Raw genomic sequence first — 14464 nt, 5'->3', positions numbered from 1 at the left:
GGATGGCAACTATATAAAATGTTTGCAAAAAGACCCAAAAGAGATCATGGACCTAAACTGAAAAGATACTTATCTAATAAATGATGGTTTGGTTGGATGTTCTGGTCCCATAGGTCACAGTAACCAATGAAAGCAGCTGGCTTTTTGTCATCTGGTCTGTTGAATACTGAATGTGCATGCTTAGAATCTCATGGAATGTCATTTTACACTTGATGCTACAGTAGAAGTTTTTTTTGCAGAAATGCCACTTCATTTGTAATACAGCTTGGCACTATACAGATGGGTAAATTTTGTATTCTGAAAAAAGTAATTATGAACTCTTGCAATATCTATAGTATAAACCTTTGCTTGGTGAAAAGAGAGAAAGCGTAGATCTAATGAGGGATAGTCACTAGCATAATTCAGAATGATGTGCAGCCTGCTATTGTGACATTATAATTGCCAGGGTAAATGGGTTCTTAGGTTACCTATAGTAAATGGCTTGTTGATGGGCAGGTTGTTGGTGGGTAGGCTTGAGATCTACTGTGATCCTAAGAACATTTTCTTGCAGATAAGAGATGCTGGAACAGTTCTTCCAAGCCAGATTTAGATAAGGACTTTGGGGGCTCGTAGAAGCCTGCCTCAAATGAGCTTTTAAAGCCCACACATTCTTCCTAGGCTTCCTTGAAGAATTCCTGACTTCCCCCTGTTCCAGTCCTCAAAAGCCCTCCCCATTAGACCACCAGCTCCCAAAGTACTTTGCTGTCTCCCCTTTACTGTCAAGCAGCATTGGCAATGGGAGAAGAAGAAGTAGTGGTGCACAGGAGTAGGAGCTTTCTTGCTTTCCCTCCTCTCTCCCTTACCATAGCCCTGACAAACTGGGTAGCAGCACACCAGGCTGTGAATCCTGGGGCAGTATGGGAGATGTAGTTCTGTGGAGGATTCTTGCAATAGCATGGTGGGGGATTCAAGAAATACAAGCCCTAGACTGCCTTGCTGTGTGGAACCAGTTGTGTCGTTCTTTAGGTCTTGGCCATTGACTCAGAAATTTTGTAGCCACTGATTTCACTCGTGAGCTCAGGTAAGCCTGCAATATCAATAAGGGAGGAGGCATAACTTCACGGTAGAGGACATGCCTTGCATTCAAAGGGTCCAGGTTCAGCCCTTAGCATCTGTGGTTAAAAGGCTCTCATAGTCATAGGAACATAGGAAGCTGCTTTATACTGAATTAGGCCATTTGTCCATCTAGCTCAGTATTATCTACACAGATTGGCAGTGGCTGTCCAGGGTTTCAGGCAGGATTCTTGACTCCCAGCCCTACCTGGAGATGCTGGGGATTGAACCCAGGACCTTCTGCACATGAAGTAGATGCTCTACCACTGAGCTATGGCCCTCCTGCATCCTGCTCTAATCCTTTGAAGAGTTGCCTTGAGCCAGAGTAGACCATGCTAGGTAAGATAAAGCTTAAAAACAGGGTGGTGGGTGGTGGTGGTAACAGATCTAACTTCATCTGGATATTTCGAGTGATATGATGTTAAAAGGATGCTTGCTTAGATATACAGTGATCAAGGACACAGTGGAGTAAAGAGCATTAAATATTTAGGGCTTCGTTTATTATTCTTTGGACCTATGTTTGGAGAGTTGCATACAGAAATTAAAATATTATATAGAAAGGCATTTTAGAATTCAGGCAAGAACTCTGCTGTTTGAAAAGAATGCTGTGTATTATGTATTGATAACAATGCTGCTATAGACAAAGAAATGCAATTTAATAATACAGAATTGTGCTCATGAGATTTCCTTTTTCTTGTTAATTGGTTACTTTAGCTGACATTGTCTGTAAGCATAATGGGCGCCATTCTTCCTAATAGTTCCATGTTGCCAGATGATGTCTACAGACATGATGTAGTCCATTTTAATTATTACATTTTGCTTACATCTTTCAGAATAATGCAGCTTCCAAAAAGGCTAGCATTTTTCTTCATTATGTATGCTGCATGGCTATGGTTCCTAAATTAATTAGCTCTCTTTTCTTTCCTGGAAGTTAAAAGTTTCTTCTTCAATTTATCTACCAGGTACGATTATGTTGAAGTGATTGATGGAGACAGTGCAAATGGCCGAGTATGGGGAAAGTTTTGCGGCAAGATTGCCCCCCCTCCTGTGATATCTACCGGACCATACCTCTTAATCAAGTTTGTCTCTGATTATGAAACACATGGAGCAGGCTTTTCCATTCGCTATGAAGTTTTCAAAAAAGGTGAGCAAAAAGAGCTTATGACTGTTCTGCCATGCTAATTATTTTTAATATAAAATTTTAACCATGGTGATTGTTCAAACTTAAAAGGCCTAGTATTGGAGGAAGAGGGAATTAAAACAGCAATTTTGAACATATTAGCAACGAGTGTTGTATTAATGGGAAACCTGGGTTCAAATGCCCATGCAGACTTGGAGCTCAGAGAATAACCGTAGGCAAGTTATTCTCTCATAGCCTAACCTGGTGAAAGCATAACCAGGCTTCATTTATTCTAGTATTCCATTCCAATAGTGTTTCCAGATATTTCCGAAAGCATACAAGAAAGGCATGATTATTATAGAGTTTCTTTATTGCAGGAGTGGGGAAGCTGTGACCCTCCAGCCATTACTGGACTACATTCCCATAATCACTGACCATTGGCTATGCTGCTCGGCTGATGGGAATTGAAGTCCAAAGACAGCTGGAGGGTCACAGGGTGCCCACAACTGCTCTGTTGTTTGCCTTTGCATAATTAATCCCTTTACTATTAGCAGAATTAATTATTTTATTGCTAATAAGAGGACATGCTTCAATTACAGTGGGCCCATCCATACGACTGTATAATCTGCAATGTAATTGCTTTGTGTCCTCATTAATTCACTGTTGTCCATTGGACGCAATGCCACAGACTTTCCTCCAATAAGTGGTCCATGGATCTTCCTCCGTCATATGCCAAGCCCCTTCTCCTTCCCCCCACCCTCGGTCCACGCCTACTCCTTCTTTCTTACAGTTCATTCCTGCTTCTGGTAGTGAACTTGGTACTTTCTCCTTCTGGCTTCTGTAACTGTATCACATTGGGTTTTTTAAAAAAATCTACTATTTTGCAATCAAATGTAAAATCAAATGTTTAATGAATAATATATCCACTTAAAAGCTATTTTGTGATATTACACAAACAATTCATTGAAAACATGGAGTTTAAAGGAGGTTTTTAACTGAGCTTCCTTGGGCTGATGGGGGAAAGGGTGGGGAGAGAACAAGCTCTAGTACTTTAATGTGACATTAATCTTGCAGCCGATCCAGCAGTGGGCAAAGCCTCTCTTTTCCTACCCAAAAGCTGATGGGGATGGGAAGGGAAGCCAAACAAAGAGCTAAAAATCAGGGAATGACAGGAAGGGGAGATCAGCTTCTCTCCCTCCAGGCAGTGAGATCTCTCTCTCTCTCTCTCTCTCTCTCTCTCTCTCTCTGTGTGTGTGTGTGTGTGTGTATGTGTGTGAGTGAGAGAGAGAGAGAGAGAGAGAGAGAGAGAGAGAGTGCGCACTCACTGTAAGTTGTGTTCTTTTCCTCTTAGCCTGAAACTGACTCATGTGGGGCTTCCCTTTGCTAACTTGAAATTGAATGAGAGACAATCTCTTGCTTTCTCCCATGGTGTGTGGTGGAGGATCTAATACAGGCATACCCCGCTTAACTTCACTTCACTTAACGTCACCTCGCTATAACGTACATGCTCCATACTCCACCATACCCCACTTTAACGTAAGCGCTTCGCAATAACGGACACTGACAGAACTTGCGTTCCACGTGCGTTGCGAAGTGTCGTCTCAGCGATCTGAGCAGAGCGATTGAGCAATCTAGCGATCTGAGCGGCTGCTGCCTTGGAGACAGAACTGTAATCATTTAAATGTAAATCATTTACCTTTAAGTACTTTACTTTACAGTACTGTAAAGAGCGATTGGAGCTCTGCCTGACCCGGCCTAGGTTGGTGACAACAGTGTGTGTGGGGGGGGGGCACCTCGCGCTCTTTAGATCCCCCTGATTTCATTTTAGATCCCCCTGATTTCATTTTACTGTCCCATTTTATACCTCTCCCTCTCCATTGTCCCATCTGCTTTACTGTAATTGTTTGTGATAAAAAAATTAAAAAAAAATAAAAAAAATTCTTTAGATCACCCTGATTTCATTTTATACCTCTCCATTGTCCCAACTTCCTTTCCTGCTTTAATTGAATACTTTTCTCTCTCTGCCTATCATTAGTTCTGGCTTTTGCCACTTCTGGCTTGTGTGTGTGTGTGTGTGGTGTGCATTGGTGTGTGGGGTGTGCATTTCCCTTGCCTTCAAGTACATAATGGCACATACAAAGAAAAGTTGTAAATCTATCACCTTAGATATGAAGCTTATTTTATTTTATGTTTATTTTAGTTATAAATGCGTTATTTACATCAGTTATGCCCATATATGACAATTGCAGTGCAGTACATGTGGTCCCGATTTTTAAAAAAGGGGACCCCTCAAACCCAACAAATTATCGGCCGATCAGTCTCCTAGATGTATCAGCGAAGATTTATAGCCGCTTTCTCCTAAATAAACTAAATGATTGGGACCAAACTAATTTAATCATACATGAGGAACAAGCTGGTTTTAGAATAAATTGGAACACAATCGACCAGGCCTTTATTCTCCATCACTTAATAAGGAAAACAAAGAAAAAAATCTGGCCATCCTTATATATAGCATTCATTGATTTCTCCGCTGCATTCGATTCTGTGGACAGAGAACTCCTCTGGCAAAAGCTCGCCCAATCGAATATTGATCGCAGATTGTTTTGGCTAATTAGGGCGTTACATCAATCAAATAACATCCAAGTGCGCCTAGGTAACAATGGCGCCCTTTCTACTAAAATTCCAGTTGCGAGGGGAGTAAAACAGGGGTGACTTTTGGCCCCCTTTGTGTTTAACTTCTTTATAAATGACTTAGTAGATGCAGTATCTTCACCCTCCTTCTTTCCCCCCTCAGTAGGAAATAAAAAGGTTCCCATCCTTCTATATGCGGACGACGTGGCCATATGTTTGTTGAATAAAATCGGCCTCAGACGAATGCTCCGCAAATTAAACGAATTCTGCCGAACACACAAACTTAAGATCAACCATAATAAATCTAAAATAATGGTTTGCGGCAAATTCTCCAAAGTTAAGAACACCTGGATATTAAATGGGGCCCCAATTGAACAGGTTGTATCTTTTAAATATCTTGGAATCCACCTGTCCAACAGACTTTCCTGGGCTACGCAAATTAAAGCCACGTCACTAACCGGTACCCAAATCTTAGGCCTAACCAGAAGGTTTTATTTTTCGCAAGGAGGCCAACTTGTACCACCCATGATTAAAATTCTTAAATCCACAATAATACCAAAGATTCTTTATGGCTCAGAACTGTGGGGCCTCTCGGCCAGTTACCAACTCGAGCCTACTCAAAATGCGTTCATGAGACTAGTTTTAGGTTTACCACCGGGGACGCCAGCAGCACATTTAAGAGCCGAGCTGGGATTACCATCGATTGCTGCTCGCATTGATTTGGCCAATCTAAGACTCTGGCAGAGAATCTCTAAAATGGAGGAGGCAGCTCTGGTTAAACAATGCTGGCTAGAACAAATGCAATCTGAGGGTTGGGCTTCGGATTGCTTGAAGGTACTTGCAAAATATGATCTTTCTCAATCCAAGGTGCTGGGTTTCAACAGAATAGCCCTTCAAAATTTAGTCTTCGAAAATGACAGGCCAATAAGCAGGCCAAGATCGTGCTTATATTATGATGGCTTCCTTTTCACGTTGGTACCCATGTTTTAAATTAAATCACTATATGTCTAATTATCTTGAGACTCTAGACAGAGCTAAAATCAGAAGAGCTGTTACAGCTCTTCGATTTCAAGTTATGCCCACAGCCTTTCTAGACGGCAGGTATAAAGGCATCCCTTTGGCTCAACAACATTGTTCATATGGCTGTATGGTAGTTGATGAGATTGATCATTATTTGCTTCATTGTCCTCTTTATGAACAACCTAGGCAAAAAAATTTAAAATCATTTTTAGAACCAATAGCATCTTACCCTGATGAGGTTAAGGTCAATATACTTTTATCGGACTACTCTAGGTTAGTGTCGGGACGCGGAATTGGGGTCCCGTGGAGTTAGAGTCAGAAGACGAGGGGGAGGGGAGCCCCCTGTCAGACTTGAGCGAAGGAGAAGGAGAGGAATGTCCAGAGATAGGGTTGCCCAGCAACGGAGATCCTGGGAGCGCCAGAGTCTCGGAGCCAACCTTGAAAGTTCACACGCCTCCCCCTCCGCCTGGACCTCCCCTTACGCCCATACCGGAGTCGGAATCTTCAGAAGGGGAGGGACCGGCGCTTCCCCCCTCACCGCGTACTCGACGACGAGTGAAGAGACAAAAAAGGGGGAGGGGGAGACAGGTGGCCCCTGAGGGGGAATTGAGGCGGAGGGAAAGGCTTCGCGCCCGTTTGGGTCCTACTTAAGAGTTGGGCGGGAAAGTGCACTTCGCTCTGTCAACTATCTTTCCATGTCGCAGGATCTGTAAGTCAGTGGCGCTTTATGAGAAGGCGCAGCGTTTGTGTGGATGTCACTCTAATAAAAACTGAATTGCTTTCACCCACTGGTCTGGTTCCTTAGTCTCATCCTGGACCTGACAGCTTGACAGAGCCCCCTAAATCACTCTCAACGCTCTCTCCACGAGACGAGGACAAGATGTCAAAGGGAGCGGAGGGGGGAACAAATCCCACTTCTGAGACGGAAGAAGTGAGACTCTTGAGGACTAATGTGACTGATTTACAGATGGATGTTCAATACTTGCTGGCAGCAGTCAAGGCACTGAAAACGGATAATCAGGCCTTGAAAGCCACGATCGATCGGATGCAAACCGCCCCTCCAGCCGCTGCGGTAAAGGTGCCCATTGGATTACCCCCAAAGTATGCGGGACAAAGTGATCAGTTGGCAACCTTCGTGGCTCAATGTGAACTATACTTGGATGTCAGGAATGCAGAATTTCCGGGTGATGGGGCCAAAGTGGCATTCGTGATCAGCCTCCTGGAGGGAGAAGCTGCAAAGTGGGTGACTCCGTATCTGGTGAGAAAGGATGCTCTCCTAGGAAGGTACAGAGGATTCATACAAGAAATGACCGAGATGTTTCAAGACCCGCAAAGAGCGGAAACTGTAGCGCGGCAGCTAGGCGCTCTGAAACAAGAAAAAGGAACTGTTTCCGAGTATACTAATGCGTTTAAAATTTTATCCCAAGAGACTGGCTATAATGAGGCAGCCCTGATGTTCATGTACCGGAGCAGACTGAACGCGGAGATCCTGGATGAACTGGCCAGGACCGCCCCCCCCACCGACCTACCAGAACTTATTCGGCTGTGCCTGCAGATCGATCACCGACTGGAGGGGAGACGCCTGGAGAAGAGACAGGAGGCCCCTAGATACTCCGCCTCGGCGCCTCGCAGCAAGAATCCCTCCACTTCGGGAATGACAGGTAGCGCGACTGAAGGGCAGGGGGGGCCAGACCAAGGCTCTCGGAAGAAGAGAAAGAAAGACGATGCCGAGAACGCTTATGTTTCTATTGTTCCAAACTGGGTCATATGGCCAGAGACTGTGGGCTAAAGAAGGGGAAGATGGAGCCGTCGGAAAACTAGAACGCCCAGTCCACGTGAAGGCCGGTGGGCTGGGGGCAGCGTTGTACAAAGGCCCCCCGATGACCCAGCCTCCCTCCAAAGGAGTGCTGGTTCTACCTGTGCGGATTACAACTGCCAGAGGAGTGATGTTCAACTCTACTGTCTTAATCGACAGTGGAGCCTCCACCAACTTCATCGACGCAAAGCTGGCCAAGCGTTATGGCATCTCTAGCTGGACACTGGACACCCCCCTTTCCGTGGAGACCATTGACGGGAGACCCCTGAAGTCGGGGGGTAACGCAAGCCACGGAGGAATTGAAGCTTCAAATTCCCGGGCATGAAGAGCTCATCTCACTGTACATGTCAGATCTTTCAAGCTTTGAGGTGATTCTGGGGATGCCCTGGCTCGCCATGCACGAGCCTAAAATAAGTTGGAAGGAGGAAGTGGTGTGGTTCACATCTCAGTACTGTCAGGAGAACTGCCAACCAGAAGGAATCAAGAACACCTTAGCGGGAGTCATACAAGAGGGAACGCCAGCGATGCTCCCTCCGAAGTATGAGGAATTCCAAGATGTGTTTGACGAAAAGGAAACGGAAACCTTACCCCCCCCACCGTCCTTACGACTGTACGATCGATCTTGTGCCAGGGGCCAGCATACCGTCGGGAAGGATTTACTCGCTCACAGAGACTGAAAGTGTGTCTCTGAAAGAGTTCTTGGAAAAGAACCTGAAGCGAGGATTCATTCGCCCGTCATAGTCTCCGGCCGGGGCGCCTTTGTTGTTCTTGAAGAAGAAGGGGGGAGCTCAGGCCGTGTAATGATTACCGTGCACTGAATCAGATCACCACCCCTAACAGCTATCCACTGCCTTTAATCTCAGAGTTGCTAGATCGGCTACGTTCAGCCAAGATTTTCACGAAGTTGGACTTGCGGGGAGCCTACAATCTAATCAGAATGAAGGAGGGACATGAATGGAAAACGGGGTTCCTCACGTGTTACGGTCAATTTGAATACCTTGTCATGCCGTTTGGGCTTTCGGGAAGTCCAGGAATTTTCCAAAAATTCATGAACGATGTATTTAGAGACTTACTGGACACGTATGTAATCTGTTACTTAGATGATATCCTGGTGTTTTCAGAGAATCAAGAGGATCACGACCGACACGTAAGAACCGTGTTAAAGAGACTGAGAGAAAACCACCTGTATGCTAAGTTGGAGAAATGTGGGTTTGACCTCGAGTCTTTGGACTTCCTGGGGTATCGAATCTCAGCGGGAGGAGTGGAGATGGACCCAGGGAAAGTGAGTTGCATAAAGGACTGGGGGCAACCCGTCACGAAAAAGGATGTGCAACGGTTTCTAGGGTTTGCTAACTTCTACAGGAAATTCATCCCGGGGTTTTCCAAACTAACGGCTCCCCTGACCGACTGTTTAAGGGGAAAGAAAAAGTTCCAATGGACGGAGCACGCTACGAAGGCTTTTGAGGAGTTAAAAGAGAAATTCGCTACCGAACCCATTTTGCGCTTCGCTGATCCGAACCGTCCCTTCATAGTGGAAGCTGATGCCTCGGACTTTGCCATCGGGGGGGGTTTGCTACAAGGAGATCCCGAGGGAAAGGAGTTGTACCCCTGCGCATACTTCTCTAGAAAGTTAAAGCCGGCCGAGAAGAACTACACAGTTTGGGAGAAGGAGTTACTGGCCATTAAGGACTCTTTCGAGAACTGGAGGCAGTATTTGGAGGGAGCCTCCCATCAAATTGAAGTGCGTTCCGACCACAAGAACCTGGAAAGTCTGCAAACGGCCAGGAAGCTGAACCAGAGGCAGATCAGATGGTCCCAGTTCTTCGCCAGGTTCAACTTCAGGATTACGTATCATGCCCAAGCCAAGAATCAGAGAGCCGACGCCTTGTCCAGACAGCCGCAATTTAAGGAGAGTGAGCCCCAGGACCAGCCACAGTACGTGATCCCGCGGGAGAAATTAACACAAGGATCATGCCAACCTTCATGGGAGGAAGAGCTCAAAAGAGCGCAACGGGAAGGGACGGGCATGCAGCAGTACATTCACAAGGCGGGGCAGGATCCAGACTCAGAGGTGAATTTCTACTAGCGAGATGGGTTGTTGTGGTTTAAAACGGCCAGGGTCGTGCCAGAGGGAAACTTAAGACTCAAAATTCTACGCCAGTGCCATGACTCGGTCACTGCAGGACACTTCGGGATTTACAAAACCATTCAGAATATAGCTAAAGACTTTTGGTGGCTGAAGATGCGCCGGGACGTTGAGGACTATGTGAAATCCTGTTTGGTTTGTATGCGAGCTAAACATCAAACGGGAAAACCGGCAGGGCTGTTACAACCGTTAAAGGTCCCCAGTGAGCCTTGGAAGGACCTTTCCATGGACTTTATAACTGATCTACCAAAGTCACAAGGGATGACTGCCGTTCTAGTTGTGGTAGATCTACTTACCAAGATGGCACATTTTCTCCCTTGCCCGGGGCCCTTAGAAGCGAAAGAAATGGCCAAATTATTCATCAAGGAGGTTTACCGGTTGCATGGATTGCCCAACAGTGTAGTCTCGGACCGAGGGACTCAGTTTACAGCTAAGTTTTGGAGGGCGCTCTGGAAGCAGCTGCAGACGGAGTTAAAACTATCGTCTACCCATCACCCCCAGACAGATAGTCAGACGGAACGCTTGAATGCCATTTTGGAGAAATATTTACGCTGTTACGTTTCTTACCAACAAACTGACTGGACTTCGTATTTACATTTTGCAGAGTTTGCCTACAACAACGCCTTACACTCCAGCACTCAGCAAACCCCGTTCTTCGCAAATTATGGATTTCATCCTAAAGCCTTTCCTAGCAGTTCGGGGGAAGTGTTAGTGCCCGCCGCTGAAGAATTTCTACAGGAGTTACAAGCCATCCAACAGACCCTGAAACAACAACTGGACGAAGCCAAGACGGAGTACAAGCGAGTTGCCGATTTACACCAAAGAGAAGCCCCCCCCCTTCAAGCAGGAGACCAGGTATGGTTGTCCACTCGATTCCTCCCAATGCCAGGCAAATGCAGAAAACTGCAAGATAAGAGGGTGGGGCCTTTTGAAATAGAGACTCAAATTAATCCGGTGGCGTACCGGATGAAGTTACCCGATTCATTAAAAGTACACCCTGTGTTTCATCGATCTCTGCTCACCAAAGCAGCCCCCCCCAGTGAGTTGCGGCCAGTGGAACCTCCAGGGGCTCCGATCAGGGTAAATGAGCAGACGGAGTACGAAGTTGAGGACATCTTGGACTCCCGAATAAGACGCAAGAAATTGCAGTATTTGATCCATTGGAAAGGGTACGGGTCTGCAGATAGGAGTTGGGAAAATGAAGTTGATGTGCACGCTCCAGAGTTAGTGAAACGGTTTCATGAGTTATTTCCCCACCGTCCCAAGCCAGTTAGAGGGGGGGGCTCAGCCTGGAAGAGGGGATGATGTCAGGATGCGGAATTGGGGTCCCGGGGATTTAGAGTCAGAAGACGAGGGAGAGGGGAGCCCCCTGTCAGACTTGAGCGAAGGAGAAGGAGAGGAATGTCCAGAGATAGGGTTGCCCAGCAACGGAGATCCTAGGAGCGCCAGAGTCTCGGAGCCAACCTTGAAAGTTCACACGCCTCCCCCTCCGCCCGGACCTCCCCTTACGCCCATACCGGAGTCGGAATCTTCAGAAGGGGAGGGACCGGCGCTTCCCCCCTCACCGCGTACTCGACGACGAGTGAAGAGACAAAAAAGGGGGAGGGGGAGACAGGTGGCCCCTGAGGGGGAATTGAGGCGGAGTGAAAGGCTTCGCACCCGTTTGGGTCCTACTTAAGAGTTGGGCGGGAAAGTGCACTTCGCTCTGTCAACTATCTTTCCATGTCGCAGGATCTGTAAGTCAGTGGCGCTTTATGAGAAGGCGCAGCGTTTGTGTGGATGTCACTCTAATAAAAACTGAATTGCTTTCACCCACTGGTCTGCTTCCTCAGTCTCATCCTGGACCTGACAGTTAGTCTCTCTCGCGGTTGCAAATTTTGCGATAGCCGCACAAAAACTGAGAGAGATTTTTATCCATAGGTTAACAGACCCATAGGACACCTTTTTTTTAATTTTAATAAATTGTTCGTATCTCTATATGTATTTGCAAAAGGCTTATGGCTATGATGCAATAAAGTTGTTGTGTTGTTGCATCGATAAGTGAAAAAAGTAGTGCTTCACTTTAAGTACATTTTCACTTTATATACACGCTCTGGTCCCATTGCGTATGTTAAAGCAGGGTATTTGGGAGGAGGAGGCACGAAGAGGAGATCTAGTGGGTGCACTGGGCAGAAGGTAACAGCAGGAGATAGTGGGGAATAATTGAACATGGAAAGGGATTTGCCTCTCAGTTCGACAAATTCAGTGGAATCGGGAGTAACCAGCAGCTCCCATCTTTAGTATGCACTATGTTATATATAACAACCCAGACGTTTATTTTGCTTGCATTGGGGGGGGGGGATAACATTGCCTTTTTGCACATCCACAAACCTGCACATGCATGGGAATTTTAAAAAAAGACATACGTTTCTTCGCTCTTCTGAAAAAGCATATAAAAAGCTAATGACCGTTATGGACCAATCACTGAAAAGGGGTGGACTTAGGGGAGCAGCCAATGAGAAAGCAACAACAACAAAAAAGCCCACACATATGGACACTTGATAATCAGGTTTTCACAATAATCTGACCCCAAACAAGACATGTATGGATCTCGAGGCACACTGGTAGTGCACACTGCTCAAAAGTTCTTTCTTTACTCCTCTCCCACACCTGACCTCACTGCACTGAAAGCAACAAACCACAAGCTTTGATGTGTTATGACATCTAAACCTGGGCTAATACTTTGTTTCACCCAAACAAACCAAGAGCAGTGAGCCAAGGTTGAGCATGTTCACCAGCACACTGCTCATTTGTGATAAACCATAGTTAAACATTAACTATGATTTAATGTAATCTACAAACAGGCGGTGTGTTTCTTGTTGCTGCTGCTGCTGCTGTTGTGTTTAAATATAACTATACATTTTAACTTAAATTGCATCATATATTTGAATGTTTTAACAATAGTGTAATTAAAATCCATTTTGCATTCATAAGATTTGTTTAGATTACTTCCAAAACTTCTCTTTCAATATTCTGGTAATTAGTTCTTTTGTTCCATTATTGAATAAATTTATAACAACCCAATGATATATTTTAGTTTATTTTTTGCTTTTGTACAGTTTTCCCACCATTTCATATTTTATACATTAGCATTCTGTGCCATGATAATAGTACTGTAATACTAATAATATTGCTGGTTACTATGTGATTGTACTAATAGTACTAATACTATTTCTTTAGTACTATTACATAGTAACTAGTAATATTTTCACAGTAAGTAACATATTGCCTACAATTTTCCTAAATTTAATTGGGATTACCCCATTCAGTAATCCTAATAACAAATCCGTGGAGTCTAATGGCAATTTATACCCCCTCTTTTTTAAAAAAAAAACCTTACTTAGAATGTGTAAGTTTTTTTTTCATAGTAGTGACTGTTTGCTAACCTACATCCCAGGTTGTTACAATAATAAAATCACCCTAGGGTCCTTCTGGAAGAAAGGGCGGGATATAAATTTTAAAAATTATTTTTTATTATTTATTTGTTTGTTTGTTTTATAAACTCTCTGGGTGGTTTAAAACAATTAAAAACATTAAAAACAAGTATACAAATTTAAAACCATACCAAATTAAAACCCATAAAAACTGATAGGCAAGTTAAAACTGTGCTATTTAAATGCTGTTAAAAAATGCCTGGGAGAAGAGGAAAGTCTTGACCTGGTGCCGAAAAGATAACAGTGTTGGTGCCAGGCGCACCTTGTCAGCAGATCATTCCATAATTTGGGGGCCATCACTGAAAAGGCCCGCTCCCTTGTTGCCAGCCTCTCAGCTTCCCTTGAAGTAGGCACCCGAGAGGACCTTTGATGTTGAGCATAGTGTACAGGTGGGTTCATATCAGGAGAGGTGTTCCATCAGGTATTGTGGTCCCAAGCTGTGTAAGGCTTTATAGGTTTATAGGCTTTATAGGTTAAACCAGCACCTTGAATCGTGCTTGGAAACATACAGGCAGCCAATGCAAGTGGGCCAGAGTCGGTTTTATATGTTCGAATCATCTGGTCCCTGTTAACAATCTGGCCGCTGCATTTTGCACAAGCTGCAGTTTCCAAACCGTCTTCAAAGGCAGCCCCACATAGAGCACATTGCAGTAATCTAACTTGGAGGTTACCAGAGCATGGACAACTGAAGCCAGGTTATCCCTGTCCAGTTAGGGGCATAGCTGGGCCACCAACTGAAATTGGTAGAAGGCACTCCGTGCCACAGAGGCTACCTAAGCCTCAAGTGACAGAGATGGTTCTAGGAGAACCCCCAAGCTACAAGGGGGAGTGCGACCCCATCCAAGACAGGTTGGACATCCACCATCCAGTCAGAAGAACCACCCACTAACAGCATCTCAGTCTTGTCTGGATTGAGCCTCAGTTTATTAGCCCTGATCCAGTCCATTGTCACAGCCAGGCATTGGTTCAGCACATTGACAGCCTCACCTGAAGAGGATGAGAAGGAGAAATAGAGCTGCGTGTCATCAGCATACTGATAGCAACACACTCCAAAACTGCACCCAACAGTGTATGACTCAGAGCTTGGAAAAGTTACTTTTTTGAACTATAACTCCCATCAGCCCCAGCCAGCATGGCCACTGAATTGGGCTGATGGGAGTTGTAGT

The 14464-nt window shown here is 45.1% G+C and overlaps 1 protein-coding gene and 1 non-coding gene across 3 annotated transcripts in view; one reads left to right on the top strand and one right to left on the bottom strand.

Annotated features, from left to right (window-relative positions):
* Window positions 1-14464, top strand: part of NRP1 (neuropilin 1) — a 214205-nt gene that overhangs the window by 78211 nt on the left and 121530 nt on the right. For both annotated transcript variants that reach the window (XM_061587883.1, XM_061587882.1), the window contains exon 3: window positions 2055-2236. In XM_061587883.1, the coding sequence (XP_061443867.1) occupies window positions 2055-2236 (182 nt within the window). The remainder of the gene's footprint in view (window positions 1-2054; window positions 2237-14464) is intronic.
* On the bottom strand, window positions 1302-1375 carry TRNAM-CAU (transfer RNA methionine (anticodon CAU)). Its single transcript has one exon. It is a non-coding gene; the product is annotated as a tRNA-Met (tRNA).

The sequence above is a fragment of the Rhineura floridana genome, chromosome 10 (genome assembly GCF_030035675.1).
Source record: "Rhineura floridana isolate rRhiFlo1 chromosome 10, rRhiFlo1.hap2, whole genome shotgun sequence".
NCBI classification, from domain to species: Eukaryota; Metazoa; Chordata; class Lepidosauria; order Squamata; family Rhineuridae; genus Rhineura; species Rhineura floridana.
Note: the sequence above shows the minus strand (reverse complement) of the source record. Positions and strands in the feature narration are given on the sequence as shown.